At 44.5% G+C, this 25,734-nt stretch overlaps 1 protein-coding gene across 1 annotated transcript; it reads right to left on the reverse strand.

Annotated features, from left to right (window-relative positions):
- Positions 1-857: 857 nt before the first annotated feature.
- Positions 858-9,206, reverse strand: M1AP (meiosis 1 associated protein; the record flags this gene model as incomplete). The annotated part of the gene is given in 9 exon segments (XM_083860793.1): positions 858-1,004; positions 1,159-1,314; positions 1,844-2,050; positions 2,894-3,035; positions 3,560-3,710; positions 4,118-4,168; positions 4,171-4,404; positions 7,357-7,531; positions 9,141-9,206. Coding segments are annotated over 8 exon segments (1,230 nt in total). The 5' UTR covers positions 7,499-7,531; positions 9,141-9,206.
- Positions 9,207-25,734: the final 16,528 nt, after the last annotated feature.

Here is a 25,734-nt window from a genome sequence, read left to right on the forward strand (position 1 = left end):
GGTCAGTGGTGGGATAAGCACAGGTCAGTGGTGAGATAGCAGTGCTGGACATGTCAGAAACCACAGGCAGGGAGTGAACTCCATGGGGGATAACTTTATTTTGAAACAGCTTTTCAGAACCAAGTAATCAAAACACAAACTTTGCTGGTGCTTGGCATCAGGGGCTCAGTGAGACCATCCCACCTTGGCTTGGTCAAGCTGTCCTTGGCTCCTGCTGTGCCAGGGGCACCTGCCCTACACCTGCACTGCAAAACAGGCTGGCATCTGGGCAGGAATTCTCTGGAATTGCTCTGGCTTGGCATTTGCTACAACCCCCTTCATGAGCTGGGGTGTTGGACAGCGAGGCCAATCTTGGAAGCAACCAAATCATCTGGGAGAGCAGAACTTCAGGCTTTAGGATTTAATCCAAGAGCCCTGTTGCATTCCTATTCAACCACCCCACTGAACCTGCTGCTGTGGGATGGGGGCAGCTCAGCACCACTGCCTGCCTTGTCTGATTTCCTCCCTGCCCTGCCTGCAGCTCTGCTGACAGTGATCTGTGATCTGTGGCCTGTGCTAGCCCAGTCTCAGAAACCCAAATTTGAGGCAAGCTGGTGACGTGTGCTGGCAAGAACAGGAAATACGTGGTGCTGCTGCTGCTGCTGCAGGGGACAGCTGATCTCTGGACAGAGGGTCCCCGAGCAGCAAACTTCCTGCAGAACTGGCTCCACAGTGACGAACACAACCATGAAACAACAAGGAGGAACAAACGATGGGAAGTGCCTGTCTGACCAAGGCCAAGCTCGGTGTCTTGCCTGACCACATCCGCCCAGCTGCTGAGCCAGGACCTGTGGCTGCCCAGGGGCAGGTCCTGCTGCTCACTGCAGGAACTCCTCATACTCCTTAGGGAGCAGGGAGCCCTCACAGGAGCCTCTCCTGGCTGCTGTTGCTGCTGGTCTGAACGTTTGGAGGGGAGAAGGAGCCATCAGCAGGGGAGCCACTGCAGCTTTAGCTCTGCTCTGAGGCTGCAAGACAGGGAGGGACAAAACACAAACTCTTGTGGGAGGAGGTGCTGCCTGTGCCTCGCCTCGATGGTGCTACACCCATCCCCTGCTGGAATGTGACCAGGAGGGGACATCAGACCCCATCCAGGCTGCTCAAACACAGGGAGGGACTCACCTGCCTGGGCTGGTGCCGCTCCGGGCGCTGCTCCCGGGGCTGGGGCTGCTGCCGGTGTGGAGGTTTGTACAAGGAACTCTTCAGGTATTTGTACAAGTTGCTCTTCAGGTGCAAGGGGTTGTAAGCAACTTCCACTTCCAAGTTGTTCAGGGCGCTCTGCAAGGAAGAAAGAACTTGAGTTTGCTACAGGATGTGACAGATAGAGGCTGTGGGGTTTGCATGTTTGTGGTTTTTTTGGTTTCTTTTTCAGGGATAGTGTTGTAGATGCTCCAAGCTGCCCTGCAGTGAAAGGTAAAGGGATTTTTTGGCTGTGCTGCAACCCATAAGGAGCACTCTTAGCTGTGTATTCAACAAGAGGCATCTCCAAACAGATCTTAATGGATTTAAACATTTCCCTTGCAGGATGAAGTTTTACCCTTTCCCATGCCCAGGATCAGCAACAAGCTGGAGCACCCTTTCTGGGCACTGTCACCCTCAACTCTGCTTCACAAGGCTTCTTCTCCCCACCAGACAAGCAGCATTGCTCCAAAGGACAGGTATTTGCTGTCCATGGAGAAAGCTGTGTGCTGGGAAGGGGTTTTGGAGTGCTCCATCACACTCCAGCTGTCACTAGACCTTGCCACAGCCATTTCCTCCTCTTGTTATCTGCTGAGGCGATAAGGAGAGCTGATAATGAGTGACTCACCTCGATGGGGCCCCTGACTCTCTCGGGGTGCTCAGCCAGGAGGGCTGGGAAGGCTGAGGGCAGCAGGAGCTCTCTGATGGCCACTGCTTTCACCAGGAGAGTGGCAGAGTCAGAGGGGATGATGACATAATAGGGATGCACCACCACGTTCCAGTTTGGTCCGATGTTCTGGGGCTCGTGCCTGGCCAGGAGCATCCACTTCCTTTTCTAAAGGGCAAAATCCAGGTGTGAACAACAGGCAACAGCCACTTCCTTCAGCACTGCCACTGTGGGCTCAGGGCAGGCACAAACTCACACATCAGGGAGAGAAACTGTTCTGCAGCAGGGCTGAGGAGAGCATAGCATTTGGTTTGGTTTTTAGCAAGTCAATTCTTAAGAAAAACACCCAATTTTGCTTTGTGGCTGGTCAGTAACAGCCAATTCTCCACACTCCAAGCCTTGGTGTCCTGGTTTAGGGCAAATTTGGGAGGAAACTTCCAAACGGATCCTTCTAGAAAGCAGATTCAAGTGGCTCCTCCCCCCCCACTGGTTCAGGAAAAGATTTCCTTGGAGAAAAGCGGAAAAAACTTGTTTATTTAACAAGCAAGGTTTTCACAAGCATAAAAAAATAACAATTACTTTTGAATACAACCACCTTAGACTTTCCACTGCTTCTCCTTCTCCCCCTCCTTCACTCTCAGATCTAATTTTGAAGGTGCAAAACTTATTTCTGGGCTAAACAGATGAATGGGGATACAATTCAGCATCATAAATTTGGGCACTTGGTTAATTATTTTTGCTGTTAAAGTCACAAGTCTAACTCCACCCCTGGCATTTGCACTTCACACCTCCAAACACTCATTTCTGGTAGGTTTGAGGGTCTTCCCTAAGCTCTGATGAGCTGTAGCGTCTTTCCAGCACATGGAAGGATTCACAATCCCAACTCTGGCCCGTGAGATGAAGCTGCAGCTTTCAAAACGTTTCCTGGTGCAGCCAGACAGATGTTACAAGGTGTGCACTCACTGTTCCTTTTCCTCCCTCCCCATCACACTGCAGTTTTCACCCACTCACCAGCAGACTGTGACACAAAGCATGGAAGCTGTGCTGGTTTGTCTCCAGTTCATCCCAGTCCAGCTGCCAGCAGCTTGTGGGCTTGATGATGAAGGGTAACCCATAGAGTACAGACTCACAGACCCCTTCAGACTTCAGAGCCCTGCCAGGATACAGCTCATGTCACTGCTCATCATTGTAAGAACAGCTGCACAGCTTAGAAATTACACTGTTTTTTTTCCTATAAATAAACCTCAGAAAAGACACTGGAAGGCACCTCTGTGCCATGAACTGCTGCCAGGAAAGCAAATTCTTAGGCAAAAATCACAGCACTGTGAGGCTTTGCTTAGGCTCTGACATCCCAATTAATTGCTGTGGCCTCACTGGGTAATGAGAGAGCAGAATTACTGCCACAGAACATTTCACTGAAAGAACTTTTGCATGAATGACACCTGTGGTGTCACACTCATTGAGTGCTGTGGTGACACCAGGTGTGACTGTGGGCTGTGCTGTTCCATGAGGGGAACAGTGATGGAACTGGGGGTTTTTCACACCAGAATTTGGCTCACCAGCACCCCAGGGTGACGTCAGCAAGGCCCCAGGGTGATGTTGCAAAGGAAAGTGAAGCTTTTTCTTACACCCTCTCCCAGTTACCCAGTGGGAGAGAAGGAGCAGCTCAAGACTCACTTGAGCACCCGGAGTTTGTGCAGAGCTGTGGATGGCCAGGCTGCCATGTGCCAGGGAGAACTGGGATCTGCTGCTCTCCCAGTGCCATCAGCTGTCCCTGAAAGCAGGGCTGGGTCCAGCAGCCTCTCCTGCACATCACACTTCAGGCACACTGGGAGAAGGAGAAATGGTTTAGGTCTCTGGGATTGGCAACTTAAAAATTAAGGTTTTCTAGCAACTACTGGGGGAAAGAAAATACTAAAGCCTGACACAAGGCATCAATCTGTCCCCAAGTCCCTCTGCAAAACACTCTTTATTTAAGTGCAGCTCTCTGCAAAACAGCCTTTATTTAAGTGCAGCTCTGGCACAGACTCTTCATTTTTTGAACAATTTTTAGGGCAATTCATCTCTCAAGATCTGAAAAGCTCCTTTTTACCTTGACCATGTGGCTGTAAATTCACATGGCCCTCCAGGCACATTTTTGCTGCACAATAGAAACAATTTCAGCCTCAGCAGCTGTGGCAGCAAAGCAGCAGCTTTCTAAGCCTGATGATTTTCCAAGTTATCCACAGACCTCACCTGGGTCTCTAAATGGGAGGGAAGGTGCCCCCAGGACAATCCTGGGGAACCTTTAAGGCTGAGGGATTCAGGAGCTCCTTGAAGAGGAGCAGAAGGGAGAGAAAATGAAATACTTAAGGTGTTCTTTGGTGCAGCAGCGTGGCCAAAACTTCCTGAGGGAAGGAGGAGATGGAGCTGTTCCCTGTCTGTGCCATGGTCATGGAGCCACGTTTTAAACAACATCTCCAGGCTGATGATATTGTCCTCTACAGTTTGCACCTCGATGTCCATTCCCAGGATTGCCATATCTGCAGGAAAAAAGGAAAAATAGGCTAAAAAGCACCAATATTTTCAGCCATCAAAAAAGGTTTCTCATACCCAGCAATAATTAAACTCTTTTGTTGGAGGTGCAGACAAATGTGGTGGGGTGTAGTAACAACTTTTAAGCATGGAGAAATGCAGGCTGGACAGCAAAGTTAGGCAGGGTATAAACAAGACAAACCCACAAAAAAACCCCAAAGCACTCACAAATAATACCTCAAAGGTGCATCCAGATGAGAAGCTGGCTTGAAGTCCATCAGATAAATAAAAACCAAGTGGGATAAATTAAATAAAGTGAAGGAAAAAAAAGTAAATCAATTTGCAAATTGCATAAGACATGCAATATAATCACTTGTAAACACAGAAAGTACAGTCTGGTAGCACTAATAGCTTTACCATACAGCCAGGATGTGGAAAGGCTTTCTGAGAAGATGAGTAAATAGCAAAAATAGCCTTTTTTTCCCCCTCTTGTGTTTACCAGGCCAGCAGGGGGATTAAAAAACAGTGCTACATCCATCTACACTGAGAAATCTTTTATTTATTTGTAATTTTTTGCAAAAATGACACTTACGCATAAAAAAACCCAAAACAAAACAAACAAAAAAAACCCCAACAAAACCAAAGAAAACCCCCTGAAATTATTTCATTTCTAGCTGCCAAATAATCCAGGACTACTGTTAATGATTGTAATTCTTCAAATGCTCTGCAGGACACACTTTTTGACTGTCCCCACCTCCCAGCCTTGAGGAAGAGATTAAGTTGGTTGTGTCTCTGCAGCAAAGCAGACTTGACTCTCACTCACAAGAGGAGATCTTTCACAGTGTCCTTGCTACAAAACCCTTTCCTTATCATTCACGATGACTGTCCCTGGCTGCCAGGACATTTAATTCCATTTTTTTTTCTTTATTTCATTTTATTTTTTAATTGGAAGCTGCTCTCCATGAACTGAGCTGTTCCCACTGGCAGCCCCTTGCCCTGACACTGAGTCTTGCTCCCATTTCTCTGCAGAATTGACTGTTGCAGGCTGATCCTGTTTTGGATGCATTCCCTACAGATTTTAGACTTGGGCTGCTCTCAGGGATGTGCACTGAAGAGGGCATTAACAGCTCAGAAGACAAAGCAGCAGGAAATCCATGTAATTGACTTTTACAAACAGCAAAACACAGCTGACAAGGGGAATGATTTGTGTTTTGGGACTGGTAAATGCTTTAGTTCTTCCCTCAGTAAATATTTCCCTGTTTTTTTTTTTTTTTTTTTTTTTTTTTTTTTTTAAATTTTCTCCTCTGTAACAGATATTTAATCACTTACACATCTGCAGCTGGCACAAGACATGACATTTTTAATAGAAATTCACTGCATTCATTAGGAAAAAAAAAAAAAAGGGTTGGGTTGCCAACATCTCCTGTGCAATGGATCTCAAACTTCCTGGAGAGCAGAGCCCACACAGAGAAAGGAGCCCTGGGACTAAAAAAGGCATGAATGCTTTATCTGCAGGACTTGGATTTTGTTTTTATCAAACAGAAATAGCTGGGAGCAGTTATCTCCAGCACATGCAAATATTAACCTTTGTTAGAAAAAGGTCTGGCAAGGCTCAGCTGCTTTCAGGGGGCATGGGAAGAGAAATAATAATAATGATAATAATGATAATAATGATAATAATGATAATAATGATGATGATAATAATAATAATAATTTTTCAGATTATCAATTACAGACCAGTCCATCCCAAGGCCAGGCATCCTGTTGGTTACTCCCCCAGATTATTCCCACCACTAACCTGGGAATGAGCCTATGGAGAGAGATATCCTAATCCTGCTCTGGATATTAAAAATGTAAGTAGTTTCAAGTAACCCCTAAATAAACTGATGGAAGAAATATCCTCATTGAAATGAAGCTTTTGATTAAGTGTTGCATCACAATATTTATTTTCTGGTTCAACACAGCACTAATCTTGCACTTCCTGTATTCTGGATCTTGCAAATTCAATGCTTTTATTGTAATTTTTTAATAGTAAAATGGATTTTTTTTTTTCTGAAACAGAAGAAGGGAGCTCCAATGGGCATCATAAACCAGTTGGGCTCATTTTTTCCAGTTATCTGACCTATTCATCCCCTGTTGCTTTTCTTAGAGAACAAACAGTTCATCTACTCAGAAAATTAGAATTTCATCACTTGACATTTCAATGGCCTTCATGTCCACATTTATGTTTCCATTCCATTTGCTGGCTGAAAGGGCTACACAAAAAAAATCCACTTTTAAAAATAATATAGTGAGGTTTTGCATTCCCTAAAGCAGCCCTGTGACAAAAAAGGCATAGAGCATCTCCTCCTCTGTGGAGCTGAGCCTTCCAAGGCTTCCCTGCAGCATTCCTAGTCCCTGCTGTGACAATTGAGCAGAAATTTGCTACTGCAACCACAAAAGAGACAAACAATACTCCCTGTCCCTCTGTAAAAAAACAGAAATAACCTCTTTTAATCCTCCCTCCCAGGCTGCACATTGCTGGGAAGAGCTACTGTCATTGCCCAAGTCTCTTAATGGTTTTTTTTTTTTTTTTTTTTTTTTTTTTTTTTTTTTTGTTTTTTTTTTTGTTTTTTTTTTTGTCTTTGAGACAGTTCCTGCTCACTGCTGCTGCTCTTCTCCAGGCTCAGAGTGTGTCACCCCCATAACCTGATTTTTTTGCTCCTCAATCCCCCAGAGTGAAGCTGTATCACACATAAATTTTAAATAACACCAAGAGCTGAAGTAATACACGAGGTCTGTAAGTTCTGCAAGGCCCAGAGAAGTGCTGTGCTACAAACTTCCTCCAGGCACAGCAGTTCCCATGACCTGAGGGACATGAAATGGCCCAAAGGGAAGTGACAAATGTTGGACCAGAGCAAGAACCAGTGGCTGTCGTGCTGCTCAAACCTGTAACTTCCCTAAAAACACCTCCCACTCACCACTGCTGGGCTCCTCTGCTGGCACACACTGCTCCACGTCCTCAGGCTGCAGAAAATCTCTCTTCAGAACCTCAATGACCTGAATTCTCCTCAGGCTCACCAGATCTACGTCTTGTAACTTCTTTTCCAGCAGCTTTACCATCTCTCTGCTGGGCTGGCTGGTCAAAATTGTGATCTGGAACACAAATCAGAGCATGAAGAAACTGCCTCTGCCTCAATTCTCTCTTGAGAGGTGAAGATGTTGAGTAGCACTGGTCTCACTATGGAGAGAGGAGAAATCTTGCTGAAATATCTATTCAAAAGCAGATTTAGAAGCAATTTTTTTTTTTTTAACTTTGGCTCACATTTAAGCCAAGATGAAATGGATTGAGAGGTTCACTGGAGGAACATCTACAGGTTTTGTGCTCTGTGCACTTGTGATCACTGAGTCTCTGTGTGTGAAAGGGACTTGTACATTAATTGTAGCTCAAACAGACTAAACTTGGCCTTTTCCCTTGAAAGCTGAATGGGAATTTTATATATTTTTTTAACATATACAGTCTATCCTGAAGATATTTCCAAAGAGAGCAGCAGTAGATGATTCTCATCACCCAGTTTTGGTCTGATACTGAGAAAAGGAAACAAAAATTCAACCTACTCTGCAAAAAAATAATGCTTGGTGTGGGGTGTGGGGAATTGCAATCACTTCAGTATCTGAAACAGAAATAGGCCTTTTCTTGAAACTTTTTTTTTTTTTTTTTTGCCTTTTATAAGGGTAAAACTCCCTCCTGCCTGTCAGTGATCAGAGCCTGTCCCTGCAGCATGTCTTACATCCTCCTTGCAAAGAGAAGTACAATATAATTGCATAATCTAGAGGAACAAGGATTGCTTAGGGGAGTAAAAACTCCCTATATCCACAGATTAACTTAATTTTTAATGCAGCTTGTTCTTTCAAGTATACTAGAAAATGTCCTGGATTTTGTTGTGTGTCAAAAAAGGTCTTGTCTCAAAAGCATTCTCTGTTCCAACCCTCAGCTTTAGAGTTAAAGCACAAGTCACCTTTCAGATGCTCAGGAAAAATTCTTTAAAGCCCCAAGAAAAGCAGAAATTCAGCAGCAAAGTTTCCTGAACAGACACTGGGAGTGAGTCTCAATTGCAGCCTGATCACAGCCTGACTCTGTGAGACTCTGGAAGGGTTTAAGGACCTAAACAAAGCAGAAAGACTTGGCAAATTTCACTTGTGGGAATCTCAACTTGTTTTTTATGACTGACAGGTGGACCCTGAGCTTGGGAAGTCTGAAATGCAAGATTGTTTGGAGCTGGTATTTTCTGCTGTCCAGAGGAAAACACCCTTTCTGTGTGAGTCCTTTCCCCTCAATTACTCCCTGTCCTTTCATGCCAGTTGACACTGCTTAAAAAAAAAAAAAATACTTCCTCCTGTGAACCTTGCTCTGCTTTCTGCACTCATATGTCTGTTCTCATGTGTTATTAGCAGCTTCCCTTCCCTTTCTGCAAAAACACACATTCAGTGCTGAAAACACAACCACCAGTGTCCACCAGAATCTATCAGATCCTGGACCAGCTTTCCTTAGAAATGTCCCCTTTTCCACAGGAATCTGTGCAGAGGGATTCAAGGACTTGATGCCTTCCTTCAGGATTTCTGGACAATGGATCTCTGAGACAGCCAGAGTGCTGAATACACGAAATACAGAATTTTTTCTGCATGTTCACTGCACACGAAACACACATTTATAAACCATGATGATGTGACATGGCCTTCACTCCCTTTCCCAGCATTTTCTTACCTCAACAGAACTATTTGTGGAGCCTCCTGGTGCTGTGTGTCTGCTGTACTGCTTGAACTGCTGCAATCCATCCTGCACAGCCTGCACCACTCCGTTCCCCCCCTGTGGAAAGCAGCCTTCGGCCGGGCGCGAGCGCAGCTCCGAAATGCAGGCTTGAATTCGGGCAAAGTTTTCTCTCACTTGCTGCAAAACAGGGTTCAAGGAGCAGGAAAAGCTGGTGAACAGCATGAAAATACCTCTCCATAGTGTGGAGGAGGAAGGCTGGTGGTCACAGAGATGTCAGCTCACCTGAGCCTCACCAGGAACTCACAGCTAAGACAGACCCAGCAGCTAAACCAGTACATTGTGGCCACAGGGAAGATATTGAGTGAACTCTACCAAATTTATTTAAAGCAATACAAGACACTGCTGCCAGAGGTCACCTTCCCCACTGAAGAGGCAGCAAGTGAACATTTGAATCGTTTGCTTCAGTTGTGTGGAGCTCTGAGTCACTGAAGCAGCCCTGAGCCACGGGTGGGCTTTCAGTGGGACAGAGTGGGAAGCTGCAAAGGCTCTGCTCAGTCCTAACTCAGTCCCACATTACATTTTTTGATGCTTAAATGCTGATTTCTTATCTTGTCACCATTTTGCTGTGCCCCACAGTTATCTACTTCCATTGTGGCTCCTCTTTCTTTGCCCTGCCTGCCCTTTCCAGGGAAGCTTTATGGTCTGTCCTGCTGGGGAGCCCAGTGAGAACAGAGACCATGAACAAGCGCTGAGGAAAGATCAAAACCAGGGTAAGTGTGTGTGACACTTCCCCATGTACTCCCCCCATCTCTATTTTCAGCTCTGGGACTTTCCTGACTTCATGATTTGGCTAACAAGCACCCTTAAACACAGCTCTGAAAAACACCTTCAGTACAGCAGCTGATGTCTACTATTGGAATGTAACACCAAAAAAACACCACAAAACCACCCAGGAGAGTGAATACAAAGAATGGCTTGGAAATCATTAAAATGATTGTAAAAATGTTTTGCAGTTAAACTTATAATTTGTTCTTGATTTATCAGCCAGAACAGAGAAGGGACCTACTTCTATTCAGAGGAAGAAAGGATAAAATACAAGCATGTTCTTCAATCTAGCCAGGAGAGTAAGTAAATTAAGAACCCCCTGGAAGATAAAGCAAATAAATGCAAATTAGGAACCAGGTACAGGTTTCACAATGACAATTATTTCACTCAACCACAGGATGAAATTATCAAGAGAAGTACTTGATAACCATCTTGTCTTCAGATCAAAAGTAGATATGGCTTTCTGGAAGGAAATTTTAACAAGACAGGGGTACTTTAGTGAAATATAATAGCCTGTGATATGAACAAAACAAAACAGTGATCTAAGGGCTCCTCTGTCTTTAAAAACTGTGACTATCAAAATGAGGAATTGTTGTTTAAATAAAAAAGACAGCTGATCAGGAGCAGCAGTCATAAGATTATCCTTGTCACATTATCTATAACCTTTCCTACAAAATAAACACCACCACTAACCAGAGTCTTCTTGCAGATCACATTTGCTTATTTACTCCTGACCTCTGTTTTTTAATTTTTTTTCAAGATGTGAAGACTTGAGAAAACTCTTTAGAATGTTTTCACCATTGCTGTATAAAGTGGAAGGGTTAATCCTGTGTGTTTACACTAACGTGTAAATGGGAGTGCTCAGTGTGATTGTTTCTAACAGGATGACTTCAAAAATTCTTGTGAACTTTAAGATGCATATTTGTATTCCCAAACTGTTACTGCAGAGCTGCTACTCATTCTCCACCTACATTTTTTTTCCTCTGCAGAGCCCTAAATGAGAGCAATATTTGTTCTTACTGACTTAGATCTCTATATTTAAAAATCTGTGTGGATGAGGCACTTAGGAACAGTTAAGTGGTGGATTTGGCAGTGCTGAGTTTAGAATTGGATTAACTCTCAGGACTTTTACAGATAATTCTGTGATTTCACGATGTTTCTCAAATTCAGCACAGATATTTTAACTCTGCACCTTTCCCCGTCAATTACCTCTCACATGTTGGTAATATTTTTCCAGTGTCCAAATTATTACAGCTGGAGTTGTGTGTGAAAATTCTGACAGAGAGGCAGTACAGCACAAAGCAGCACATGAAAGGTGCAACAGATGCTCCAAAACAGATATTTTAGCAATGAAGAGCACAAAACTTAATTTATCAGGTTCACAAACCAAAAATTACAGTCCTTTTAAACTTCATCCTTCCATAAAATTCCCCTCGCCGCGAAATGATCCGTCTGATTTTTTAGCCATCGATTTGTACACAGATTTTTTTAAGATATGAATTTAGATATAAATAATTTAATTTTTTTAATCCCTGAGCAGCAGCACAGCTTGGGGCATACCGTGAAGGGCAGCAGACACTCCTGCTGGGGCTGCACCACGTAGAGGCTGAGCAGGGGCACCCGGCAGGGCCCTGCCAGGCCACAGGCCAGGCACAGGACGTTCTCCAGAGCCTCGGACAGCACGGAGCAAGTGTTGGCCCAGGAAGGGGAGGTGACATCCACCACCAGGATGTGGGATGGCTGCTGGCTGGGGGCTTTGGCAGCAGCAAAAACCCTCCGTGGTTCTGAGAGGAATTTTCTGGAATTCATGGCTTTCCGCACGTGGGTGATGCAACTGAAATAAATAAGAGAGAAATAAATAAAGAACAGCAATGAGTGAGGCTCTCCCTTTCCCAATCACTTGAAAGCACAATTCAGTAATAATTCAGATTCCTGTTGCTATAGGACATGAAAAGAATGACACACACAGACTGTCAGGTCATCAGGGCAAAAAGAGAAAAGTTTATTTTTCAACTTTGATTAATATAGATTTTGGACAATGACCAGGGATTGGAGGGTAAGGTTGCTACTTCTTCAACCACACTGGTCAAACTAAAAGTCTGTCAATTGTCTCTCCTCCAGAGAGGAGTGATAAACAAAAAGAACATTTTCCAAAACATCACTTAGTTTCCCTGAAAATCTGTGAGAAACTCCACTACAAAAATGCAAACATCAGAAGGCTGAAAAAGATCAGGGCCACAGACCCCTACATCCTTTTTCTCCAAACCAGTTGCTGTCCATACTCTTAATAACTATAATAAACTTAATAAACCCACACAAAATGCATGTGGTCAGGAAACAGAAGGTTTTCAGTAATAAAAAATGTGGCAGAGGGGCTCTTAGAGGTGCAGCTGGAGCAGTTTCAAACGTTGGCAGTGTGGAGCTGTGTGAGGTGATCCCCCAGCCTGGCCCTGGTGCATCCATCAGCTGCTGGAAAGCAAAACTGGGAGCTCCACCTCCTAATTCTGCACTGGCCAGGAGGTTGCACCCAAACCCCGGGGAGAACAGTCCCTGTTCCTTCATCCTCAGCAGCATGAGACAAGTAGCTGGAAAAGCCAAAAGAGGCCAGCAGGATGCAGCAAGAAAATCCTGCATGTCCATGGATTTTACTTTGTGGGTGTGAAGAACCAACTTTTGTCCTTCAGAGTGTCAAACACCTCCACAGACCTTGAATATGACATTTGTTCCCCACCCCCATCTCCCTTCAACCTTAAGCACAGGACCATTTTCCTGTTAAAAAAATTATTTTTTACTTTGTGAGCAAAAAGGCTTTCTAAAATCCTCTCCTCACTAAATCCATGCAAATCATCCAGTGCTGTTTGTAAAGATACAGGAAATGCTTCAAAGAAGAAAAGTGGTGTAACTGCACACACCTTCTCAATATGAACTAGGATGATTTTTTTTTCTTCTTCCTGCAGTTTTCTTCCCAGCAGAATTAGTAAAAGTTTGAAGAAACCCTGAGTTTACACAGTTGGGCTCTGGTGAGAACCCAGGCCTGTCATTTGTGTGGTGTGTTCAGCTCACACAAACAGCTCTTTTATGGTCTCCAAGGAGACAAGATATGCATTTCCTACAGCCTCCAGCACTTTGGAGTAAGAATTCCTGTAAGGTTTGGGAAGAGCAAGAAATGAGTTTCTATCTGGCTGAAGAATCATCAGAAAAAAAAAAGAAGAAAAAAAAAAATCTAGATTTCTAGAATTCCTCAGGATGCCTGTCAGTACAGGCAAAACAAGAGTGATCACAGCCTGAATTTCAAAACTGGGGTTAACACTTCAGAGCTGATGAAAATGTTATAAATACAGATATAGATCATGTAGGTATCTTGCTTTGATTAGTCCTCTGGTATAATTTGATTGTCAAATGAAAAACTGCCAGATACCACTTTAATCAGTGTCTCTCCTGGAGCTTTTCAATTTACAGCAGAGTTTACTCAATTACATCACTGAATCTGGGAATGGACTTGTCTGTCTGAATTTTTTGTGACGAGGCTTCAATGCTACTGAACTCTGCGAGTCCCCAGAGCTTTCTCAAACAAGGAAACAAAACCCATCCTGTCAGAAACCCACAAGAATTGGGCCTTAGCACTGGTTTCAGTGAGGAAAATGAGCTTTGATGCTGAGGCAGACACAGTTTTTCTCATTTTGAATAAATTCTCTCATTCCTGCCACTCTACAAGAATATTCTTATTTTAAATTGGTTTTGTTAAAACAGATCCCTCATCAGCTCCTTACCAACTGCATTTCATTCCTTCATAATTGTGGTGTCTTAATTAATCTCTGCTTAGCAATATTAATGCGATTTTTGTATCCACTTCTCTGTACAGTATTTGACAATATTTGACCTCTTTTATAGCTCTGGCGAGGCTGGAGAGCAGAGGAATTCCATGGAAGTGGTTGCTGTGGTGAAATGACATCCTCATTTAGGCATTGGGTGGACTGACAGAGCCCATCCCGAGGGATCCCACCACAATTCCGTGAGAATTGTGCAAAACTGCGAGTTCTGGCAGCTGATTTGACACTAAGTTATTGCTCAATAAAACAGAACTCTCCAGGTGTCAGGGCTGGTGATGTGCATTTTGCTCAATGCAAGGAGACACAAATGCTGCAGAAATGGAAAAGGGCAGAGAGGAAACTTCTTTATAAGTGAGTGATTTGTGGCTGCTGAAGACATTCTGCAGTTGCACATCATCCTACGTGGTTAGTTTGTTATTAAAAAAAATAATTATTAAATAGTATTCAGGTCGAAAAAGGCATAGCACCAAAGCCACTGGTTAAAGAGGATTAAGGACAATTGGTTTAAAAAGGTGCCATTTTCAGAGTAACCTTCAAAAACCCTGGGCAACAGGAATATTCTCATGTGGAAAACAAATCAAGCTGCATAAATGAGTGGGTTTATTAGAGAATAAACTGGCTGTGCAGTGTGGATGGATTCTGGTGAATCCTTTTTTCCACCTAGCCTAGAAAGGAAGGTATTTATTTTAAAAGGTCAGGATGAACAGAAGAATAAAGACAAAAAAAGCAAAAGAGTTTGAAGAAAATCAAGCTACTGAAAACAAAATTATTCCAGACCTGGAATAATAGATATTATGTGTTACTCTCTTCATCATAAATAAATGGCTTTAAGTTTGTGCTTTTATTGACATAAAATCATAAAACCTTAGTGAGAATCGTCGTTTTATATCAGTGTTAAAAATCACTCATTATAACCTTTATAGGTTTTTGCCTTTTTTTTTTTTTTCTCTCAAAGGAAGAGGAACGATAACGTTGTAGGAATTCAGAAAATGAGTAAAAATAATAAAACCTTCACCAGTGTGTGGACAGAGCAGCAGAGCAAGGACAGAATCCCCAGGTGCTCCTGTGGAGGAAGAGCCAACCCAAACCCCACCACGAGAGTTGTGTTATCAGGGGAACCTCGTGCTTGAGTGACAGGCTGGAATTCCCAGAATTAAACTTTATAGGAACTGTAATAACTCTGTGATCAGATTATGGGCACGGCTAATGAAGCCTCAGGGGGCAGGTGCTCCATCTTCCCTGGCATCTTGATTAAGAATCCGGGATGACACCGTGTCAACACACACACACTAACCTGATAAAAACCTGCATAATTCATGGGCAGGACGTGCTGCAGGCAGGGGAATCACCACTGAGGCTGCAGGGAAAATCCTGGGATACACTCACCTGCTGGAGCAGCCTGGAATTGTCCTCCAGGTCTCTGCATTTCTGTGGCTCCTGAACTCTTCTACCCTGGGTGTGAACCTCAGAGTCTAAAGTTTCAATCTGACTGTGATATTTTCATATTTCCTGTACTGTTTTGTGTTGCTTTTTTTGATTTTTTTTTTAAGCTTTGGGCAGCAACACTCCCTCACTGGTGGCTGGATCCTGGGAACAAGGGAAGGCAGCACTTGTCCCACAGGAAATCCTGTGGCACGTCCCACCTGGAACACCAGGATGTGCTGTGGAGGTCTCTGCAGGGACTGGGAGAGCTCTGCTGGGATGTACTGGGACTGGGAAACCTGTACTGGCATGTACTGGGACTGGGACAGCTGGACAGGGATTGGGACACTTGTACTGGGCTGTACTGGGACTGGGACAGCTGTGCAGGGATTGGGACACCTGTACTGGGCTGTACTGGGATTAGGAAATCTGGACAGGGACAGGGGCAGCTACACTGGGCTGTACAAGGATAGGGACAGCTGTACAGGGATTGGGACACTTGTACTGGGCTGTACTGGGATTGGGAAAGCTGTGCAGGGATTGGAACACCTGTACCAGGCTGTACTGGGGTTGGGACAACTGTACTGGGCTGTACTGGGATTGGGAAAGCTGCACTGGGCTGTACAAGGACAGGGACAGCAATACAAGGATTGAGATACCTATACTGGGCTGTACTGAGATTGAGACACCTGTACTGGGCTGTACTGGGACTGGGATAGTTGAACAGGGCTGTACAGGAATTGGGAAATCTGTACTGGGCTGTACAGGGATCGGGACACCTGTACTGGGCTGTACTGGGATTGGGAAAGCTGTGCAGGGATTGACACACCTGTACTGGGCTGTACAAGGACAGGGACAGCTATACAAGGATTGGGACACCTGTAATGGGGTGTACTGGGATTAGGACATCCTCGTGTGCCTGAAGGGTGGCCAAGCCCCCCAAGGGTGTCAGGGCAAACCAGCAGCTTTGCTGGGCTCCCTCACAATCCCATTTTGGTTTTCCAGCCATTACCCCTTGTTGCCATCCATTTCCCCTGCACTGGCTGCTGTGGGAAGGATGGACGGAGAGGGAAGCTCCAGGTCCTTTTCCCTCCAACCTGGGGCCTCGATGGGGCATTTCGGTGCTTCAGCTAAAGCAAAACCAGGAATAAACCCCTCTGCCTAATCCCTGTTTCTTAAGGTGCACCTTTCACCCCTGAATTGGGTTTTCCCCATTTTCCTTCAGGTTTGCTCCACACCAACAGCGCCCGAGGCTGTCCTTGGATTGCATTTAACAGCAGAACTGAGGACTAATTATCAACTTACCACGGGAGCACAGGTGGATGTTTTTCACCTCCCAAACTCCCACACACCCCGGACAAGGTTTTCCTTGAGGAATTTGGGAAGGAACCTCTTTTTCCCTCGGCTGGGGCTGGGCCTCGCCCGCTGCCGCCGCCACCGCCGCCCCCTCAGCCGGCGGCGCTTCCCGATCCCGGCTCATCCCGGGGCTGTTCCTGGGGGAATGCGGCGATCTGGGCTCGGACCCACCTGGAGGGGGCGGTTTTGGGGGTCCCGGGAGGGTCCCAGGGGGATCCCGGGTGGGTCCCCGGAGGGGCCTCCGCGCATGCGCAGCAGCGCTTCCCGCGCTTTGGGGCTGCTTGAGGGAAACTCTCTTCTCCTTCCCCCAAAAATTGTTCTCCTTCCCAAAATTTGTCCTTTGTGACCTTCCCATCGCACCCAGCGCTGGTTAAATAGTTTTTTTTTTTATTTCCACCATCCGATCAAACGTTAATTTTGCCAAAATTAACCCTCAATTAAAGGAGTTGGAAGATTGAGAATCTGGGGTTGGAAATTGATGGCCCTTCAAGGACTCTGGAGGAACCAGGAGATGCAGAAGGGATTAAAGGCTGGAAACTTGGAAAGTCCCAGTCTGAGAAGAAGATGATTAAAGGGCTAAAAAATGTGGGCCAGATGAGAGTGAAAAATTGTTAACTAATAGGGATAGAATGTTAATTAATGAAGAGAATTATGTGACTTAGAAGCAGTGGACATGTGTGGGGCCAGTGCAGCTGGCCAGAGGTCCCTCCTAACTGTGGGACGGCCCAAAAATCCCTCCTTGAAGGGTAACTGATAAAATTTATGTAGATAAAAATTTAATGGCATCAGTTTGCAGCTGTGCCAGTTCAGTGAATGCAAAAGGAAATCCAGGATTTCTCCAGAGGAAATATTTTTACTGGATCTATGCAAACAGAGGGAGTATTTTTACTGGATGTATGTGAACGAAGGCACATCTCTTTACTGAGTTATTGAGATTTAGGGTTGTTTTTCCAGTTTACTCTTTATATTTTCACTCTTGACTTCTAACTCCATTGTGGCACAAGGGAAAGGATGAGTAAGGAATCAAAGGGGGCAGGTGGACCCTCAAAAAAGGGAGTTTACAGCCCCAAAATTGCCTGAAAACTCACAGGAAGTGTGTGTATAAATCCTAAAACCTTATCTTTACACATATTGACACAATTAATACAGATAAAATTTGATTTCAAGACAAAATGCCGTGTCTGCTGTATTATATACAGGATTTGAGGATAGAGGAAAGCTCTGTCTATAGACCTGCAGGGTTTGAAAGGACAAATATAACTTCTGTATTTATAAATTAAAAGAATAAAAGGCTCGGAAAGGTGAGAAAGGATCAACTCCAGGATCAAGGCTTGACTTGAGTCGCTGCTGCCATCGCGTGATGAAAGTGAAGAACTGCACCCTCCATGACTCAGTAGTACAACAACCAAAAAAACCCCCCAAACCCACGCAAAACCCCTTTAAAACCGAACAAAAACCGAACCAAACCAAACAAAACCATAAATCCAACAAAATCCTCCCCAAAAAAATGGCATAGAACAAAGAGAGCGGCGCATGCGCAGTGGCTTTCCCCGCTCAGTGCTGTCGCCCTGTGGTAAACTCATGGTACTGCAATCTGGCGTTGTCTCCCGTTCCTCGCGAATTTTAGGGGACAAAATTAACATTTTGGGGATAAAATCTGAGTTATCTCCGCTGGAGAAAATTAAGATTTTGACGTAAAATTGAGGAGATTAATAGGTGATATTTTGGGGGGTAAAACGGAGGTTATCATAAGGGGACAGGTAGGGAGGATTTGAGGGATAAAACCTCTTAGGTTTTTGTGAGGAGGGATGTGAGGTAAACTATATGGATCAGAGAGAACATTTTGAGTTTAAAATCTGAGTTAATGTATAGGAGACAGAGAACACCTTGGAGAGAAAGGCATCAGTGAACTGGTCATGGAGGCAGAGGTGATATTTCAGACAGAGATTGAAATCTAGAAATATGCTGACATTTATTTTTTAAATGTATATATAAACAAAGCATCTGAAAACACTCCACAGAAGACTATGAAACCTGGGTACTCTGGAAGTCAGGATAAACTGTGACTTTATTTCCTGGTTCTGTAGTTAGGAAATTGCTCAGGTGTCCACAGATTAATTTTTTATATCCTCTGGCTTTCCTGATTGAAGTAAAAGCATCATTCCCCTCCCTCCCTTCCATAATTCCAGGGTTAGTATTTACTCTTTTACAGCTGGAATTTGCAGAGGGAATCCTGCCTGGAGTGTGCTCCCAGAACATATTTGAGGGAGGGTGGTTTTTTTTTGTGATCTTCAAGCAGCTCATGGTTTCTGCTGCCTGACAAAAATCCTGGGCAATGAGCTGCTTTGGGGATATTTGGGGAGAAATGCAACAGGAAAGGTTAATTGGATGGCAGAAATGAGACAGGATGGAACAGCCCTGTGATGGTTTAGCCTTGAAAATGGAAATATTCTTTGGCTTATTCCGTATATTTACTATAATGTTAGAAAAAAACCCAACAAATAATCGCTGGGAATTGGAGCACTCGACTCTAGCAATTCCATCTCCAGCCACGATTTTGCGAGCAAGGAAATCTCTGCAATTTCCAGGTTTTCCAGCCGGCGTCACTCCCGGGTCAGGCAGAGCCCTCCCAGCCAAGAGGGGATCCAGGAGATGTTTCTGGCTCTATGGAAAGGCAGCAGTTCTTAGTTTTTATAACCTTTATAAATCCAAAAAGGGTTTTGGGGTATTTCCCCCCCTTTTTCTCATTTCCCTGATGCTCTGGGATATCCTGAGTTCCCTGCTCTGCTCCTGTGTCGTGTCACATCCCACATGTGAGTCCTTGAACACCCCTAAAAAGGGGCAAAACTTCTTTTCATAGTTCAGAAAAAGAAACTTTGGGCTCCGTCCTTAATAAGTTCCCACGGCAAACTCGCTAAAGTAAATTTAAATATTGTTTATTTGCAGTGGTCCAAAGGCATTCCGTGAAGAAATGGTTTGGATGATATTCCCTGTCTTGGATCTCCAGCTGAACTCTGAGCTCAGTTACCTCTGCAAAGACAAACTTCTGCTCCTAATCCCATCCATCCAGTCAGGACAGCTGAAATTGTGCAGAGCCAAACCTCATTTTCAGATCCTACAAGATCCATGCAGGGAAAAGTGTTTGTTTTACAAGTGCCCACCAAAAAAAAAAAAAAAAAAAAAAAAAAAAAAAAAAAAAAAAAAAAAAAAAAAAAAAAATTAACGGGGGGCTCTGCATCACAAGATCCCTGTGAATACATGGGGCTCAAATTTCTCATAATATTTTTGCTGGTTAAATTAGCCAGTTTATGAATTATGGAAAATGAAATGATTGGCATTGACAGCTGATTCTTTTAAATGCAGTGCAAAAAAGAACAACAACAAAAAAAATCACTAAAAATACATCTGGAGTTCACCATTCCACAGTGCTGACTCTGGTGGAGGTGTGAAATGCTGTTAACAATGGATTGTTTTGCCTCAAATTCCTCATTCTCCATGTATTGCCCTGTCTTGTTCAGAAGTATTTATGGTTCCTGGGAACTTGCAGATGTTTTGAAGATGACTTTAAAATAAAGATTTTAAACTTTATGCTACAGGTGGGGCATCCTTGAAACCTGACTCCATGAAGAGTTTGGGGACAAGGTTTGACAGTGCAGCACAAGGAAGCACAAATTGCTACTTGCTCATGAACAATTTGGTTTAAACACTGAATATTAAAAAAAAAAAAAACCCACCCAAAACCACAGAAATCACCCTTATTTTTAAGAGAAATCTACATTTCTGCTGGAAATGTGCTGGAGGGGTTGGTCACTCCTGGGTTGGGTCACCTCTGGTTTAGCTTTAAGTGATGAGAGATTTTGGAGAATTCCTCCACCTTTCTTTTTCCTTGAAAATCATGTGGGTGTCGTTCAAGGAACAGGGTCAGAGGTCACAAGAAATTTCAAGGAACAGAATTAAACTAATTAAAATGAAATTTCATGGAATGATACAAAATTTTTGTGCAATGCAATAAAATGAAATTTCGTGAAAGGAAATTTCATTTCACTTCGTGGAATGAAAATGAAATGCAAGGAAATTTTGTGGGATGAAACGAAATGGAATTTCAAAATTTCATTTTGTGACAGGAAATTTCATTTTGTTTCATGGAATTAAATGAAATGAATAGCAATTTCATGAAATGAAATTTTGTGGAGTGAAACGAAATGAAATAAAATAAATTTTTAAGTGTCGTTCTATTTCATGAAATGGCATGAAACTGCATGGGATGAAGGGAAATGAAACAAAATTTCATTGAATGGAACAAATGTTTTTGGGGAACTAAATTAAGTGAAATGAAATTTCATGGAATGAAATGAAATTTTGAAATAGGGCTGCACTGCTTCTGCCTGAAGGTGAGGGATGAGTTTAAACTTTCAGTTTAAAGTTGAGTTTAAAGAAGAAATTCCTTCCTGTGAGGGTGAGGAGGCCCTGGCACAGGGTGCCCAGAGCAGCTGCGGCTGCCCCTGGATCCCTGGAAGTGTCCAAGGCCAGGCTGGACAGGGCTTGGAGGATCCTGGGATGGTGGAAGTTGTCCCTGCTCATGGCAGGAGTGGAACTGGGTGGGATTTGAGGTCTCTTCCATCCCAAATCATTCCCCGATTCTCTGATGTGTGCACGTGTTCATGCTTCCCTGCCCAAGTGATTTCATTATCCCTGTAGCTAATTAAGAGCCTGCTTGTGTCACTTTATGTTCAGACACAGCCAATTCACCTTTACCAGTTGATTTTCCCCCTCATTTTTGTGCCTGGCTAACTCAGAACAGCTCTGATCCCATTAACTTCATGCTCCACGCACCTGGAGAAGATAATGAAATTACACCACGAGATTTAACCTGCTCAGCATTAAATACTGGAAACTGCAGCTCTTCCTGTTAGAGGAACCAGGAAATGAACAAGAAAACAAACAGGAAAATAAAGATATTAAGCAGGCAGCACATTCCTTATTCTGATGTAGCCCATGGAACCCTAAGGGTAACCCTGTGGATAAATTGAATCAGGAACTCCCTTGTGCCAGATCAGTGTTTGTGCATATAAATCTGATATTCCCTTTTCCACTGGAATATCACCATCCGTGTCCTGGGCTGAGCCTGGTGCCTTCCAGTGGGTGACATTCATGGATGTGCTTGGAGAAACAGTGACTTGTTTTCTGCCTCCCCTAGAGACAGACTTCCAGGTGAGAGCAGAACCCCTAAAAGACCAGGGTTAATTCTATTCAGTGCTGGACTCCTCTGAGATAAGGACTCTGCACACTGCAGTAATTTCCAATTTGCCACGGAGAGAAACTCTGGCTCTCCTCCCGTGGGAAGAGCCCGTCGGATCCTGGGCAGGACTTTGTGCAGCACGTGCAGCCTCTGACCCTAATCAGGGCCGTGATTTATGGGATCATGTAAGTCCCCTGATTTACTGAGCATCTGTCTGGGAGCTCCTTACAGACCCTGCACTTCAGGGCTGCCTCCTGTTGCCTTCACACAGGATTTACCAGCCTGGGGTGAGCTGGCTCTAATAATGGGGGCAAAAGGTTTGGAAATCACAGTCAAACATGATGGATGGATGGATGGATGGATGGATGGATGGATGGATGGATGGATTCACTCCCTGCTTCTCTGAGCTTTCATGGTTATCCCAAATTCATGCCTTTAAGAGCAACGCTCATAAAAATAACAAACGGTCTCTCCATGTGGATGTAATTAAAATCCAAGCATGAACACACAATTATGTGTGAAACTCGTTTCTTCAGCTTCCAAGCCCCACGAGGCCAGCCTTTAGGTCTGAGTTTCAATGCTGATTCACTGTGTCTCGAGTGCCTGGCAGGTTGTTATTAATTTTAATGACTTCTGTTTTCCTGCAGGAGGCCTGCACTGGTGCTGGCGGTGGGGATCATGGCCTGCAGCAGGCTGGGTGTAATTGGTGTGCAGATCCTGGCAGCCGAGGAGGAGGGGAAATGCATGGACAGATGACAAAAACCAAGCAGAAAAAGCTGGCTGAGCCTGCAGGAGGAAGCAGCTCTGTGGATCCTCTCTCTGTGAATTCTTCCTTTCCAGATTGTTCTAAGCCCCATCCAACCTGGCCTTCAGTACTTCCAGGGATGTAGTTTCCTGTAAAAATCCTGTAATTGTCTGTGTATATTTCTGAGCAAGAGCCTCCTGCAGGTAAAATAACGCCTCAGGTTGATTCTTTTGGATCATCAGTGTTTTTATCCCTTTCCTGTTGGTCCTGACAACTGGGGGAAGGAGTGATCCCACAGGCTGTGATGGAGCAATGGCTCCTTGTGACTACACACTGCACTTAAAACTTTGCCTCCAGGTGTGTGGCTCCCCATTTTGGCCAGAAATGCCATTTCTCCTGCAGCTTTCAAGCAGCTGGGGACTCCTGTCACAAATGTTGTGGTCACTCGCAGAGATCCTGGGATAATACCTGGATCTGGGATCTGGGAATTCATGTTGCAGGCATGAAATACCCCTGTGTGACCTTTCCAGGACAGAGACCCTCCTTTGCTCTGGTCTCAGGGCTCTTTTCTCCCTCTGGCTGTATCTTCTGCTGCAGGGGAAAGCAAATTCTAAGTTTTGCCTGGATGTTGAGGAAAGGGACAGCAAGAGCCAGCAAAGCTCTGCAGACCCAGAGGAAGAACCTGCTGCAATTAAAACCAGGACCATGGTGGTCTAAACCCCCTGATATTTAAAAGGTGCATCCCCCAGTGGTGTGGGATTTTTGCTTGATATTTTTGTCCATTCTTGGACATATTTTTTCCTGGTGGTTTTTTTTTTTTTTTTTTTTTTTTTTTTAAGGTCTAATGAGAGTTTTCTAACTGCTTTTGAATCCCAGGAAGAACAAGATGATGCTCTTTGTTCCTGATTGCAGCAAGGTCTACATTGCAATTACAGCTCTACCAACCTGCCCCTAGGACAGTTTAAACTCATCTGCATCAACATCTTAAAAAAAGGGCTGATGGGTCTTTTTTTTTTTTTTTTTTTTTTTGCATTTTATGGTGGGATAAGTGAAATGAGACGTCAGGAGTGAAACCCAAACCAGCTCTGCCTGAGCTCCCTACCAGCGAGATCTTCCAACAGGAAACTTGAAAGAACAGATATATGGAAGAAATATTTGATGATGAGAGTGGTGAAGCCCTGGGACAGGTATTCCCAGAGACGCTCTAGCTGCCTGTCCTGGGTTGCAGTGTAGGATGTACACAAAGTATTTATTCTATCACCATCTTCATGAGCTGTTGGAACCAGGTGGGGCAGTGTTTTCCCAGGCCCCTCCTTTGGGCTCTTCTGCTCATGGCCCATCAATGCCTTGCCCAGGACTCACAGGGAACTCCCTCCAGGAGTTATCTCTGTTTAATGGGCCATCAAGGACCCACTGCACGACTCCTCATCCCATTGGGAGATGCTCTGCCCAGGGGGAGGAGCCAAGCATTCCTACCTGGAGAGAATCTGGGATTTGGGACAGGACAAGCAGCCCTGACCCACTGGATTCCCAGAGGAGCAGAGCTACCAGACCTTTCTGTGGGATCACTGCTTCAGGAAGAGCTCCTCACCTGGACTGCTCCCACCACCCTGCTCAGGTTGTATTCTGACTCTGTCAGCAGTCTTTTGTGTTGTTGCATTTATTTTATTTTATTTTACCTTTTTACCTTTCTTATTAAATTATATTTCTGATTGGAGCCTCTCCCTCATTTTGCTTTCAAACCATGACACTGCCACATCCCTGGAAGTGTCCAAGGCCAGGTTGGATGGGACTTGGAGCAACCTGGGCTAGTGGAAGGTGTGTTCACGGCAGAAGTCGGAACAGATTTTTTTTAAGGTCTCTTCATATCATTTCATGATGATTCCATGATTCTAATTGTAAACACACTCCTTCTGACAAAAGAAAAATAGGATGTTTCCCCTATTTCCTTTCCAATATTTCGCATCCTTTTGCCTTCAGAGCAGCTCAGCGCCGGGAGGCGGCGGGGCCGTGGCTTGGGAGCGCTCGCTAATGAGATCAGTGGTTTGTTTTCATTTAATGGGCTGCCGGAGGCCGTGGTGTAAAAACCCGGGCCCCTTTTGTTTCAGCTGTAAATTGGCATTTAACTCGACAGCTCCGCTCCTATTGTTCGCCGTGAAAAGATGGGACAAGGTAAAGGATGAGATGAAAAGCTCGGGGTGACACAAGGGAGAAAGGCAGACGCGGTCAAAGTCAAGGTCAGAGACGGGAGATTCCCCACGCCCTTCTCCTGACAATAGGGCAATTTATTTCTGTTCCCTGTGGGTGGAAGACACTTTTATATCCTAATTTTAGCTTCCTTTTAGCTGGTAAACAGGGAATATTATCGCGCTGGCAAGAAGCGGAATCGCATCCACACAACCCCCTCTTGCAGATGCTTTCAATCCAATGTTCAACATTTCTTCCTCAGTTATTATTTTACACTTAGGCAAACCAGCAGCAATCAAATCTCATTTTGTATCCCCAGCCCTTCCCTTGTTTGATTGTGTTGCCAGCACAACACAGAGGAGCAGGAAAAAAATGAAGAGAGCATCAACACGAGGGGCTTTGTGGACGTTCCTGCAGATGCTCTCCCAGCGATTATCCCGGGCAGCTTCACCCCTCCTCCTTTTTTTTTTAGCTCTTGTCTCGCTTTTACGCAGTGCCTTCCTCTGCATAAAGACTCCAAACCTCTCCCAGCTGGTCGGGGAAGAGTTTGTGGTCATTGTCCCCAGCTCTGTCAGCGTCATGGCCGTGCCAGGCGAGCTCCGCGCTCCTCCTCCCCCTCGCCCAGCGCTCTTCAGAGAACAGAGAATATTTCACAGATATTGTGCAGGCAGCATTTTGGCCATTTCCTTGACTCTGGCTCAAGACTGGATCATTTCTAATTACCTGGAATTGGGACTTAAGTGTCCATTTTTGCACAGGGAGAGGGCAGATTTCCCTATTTATTTATTTTTTATTTTCTTTATTCTAGGAAAATAGCTTTTCCTTTGTCTCCCACAGAACAAAGAAACGTGAACACACGATTTAAACAGCGAGGGCTGCGATGGGCTGAGCCCATCCCCAGAGTGAAGGCGCTGCCTTTAATGGGGTTACACGCAGCAGAAATAAATTTGGCTGGGAGTCTGTAATCACTGCCTGAATTAATGG

Source organism: Zosterops lateralis (genome assembly GCF_965231275.1).
Source record: "Zosterops lateralis genome assembly, chromosome: 5".
NCBI classification, from domain to species: domain Eukaryota; kingdom Metazoa; phylum Chordata; class Aves; order Passeriformes; family Zosteropidae; genus Zosterops; species Zosterops lateralis.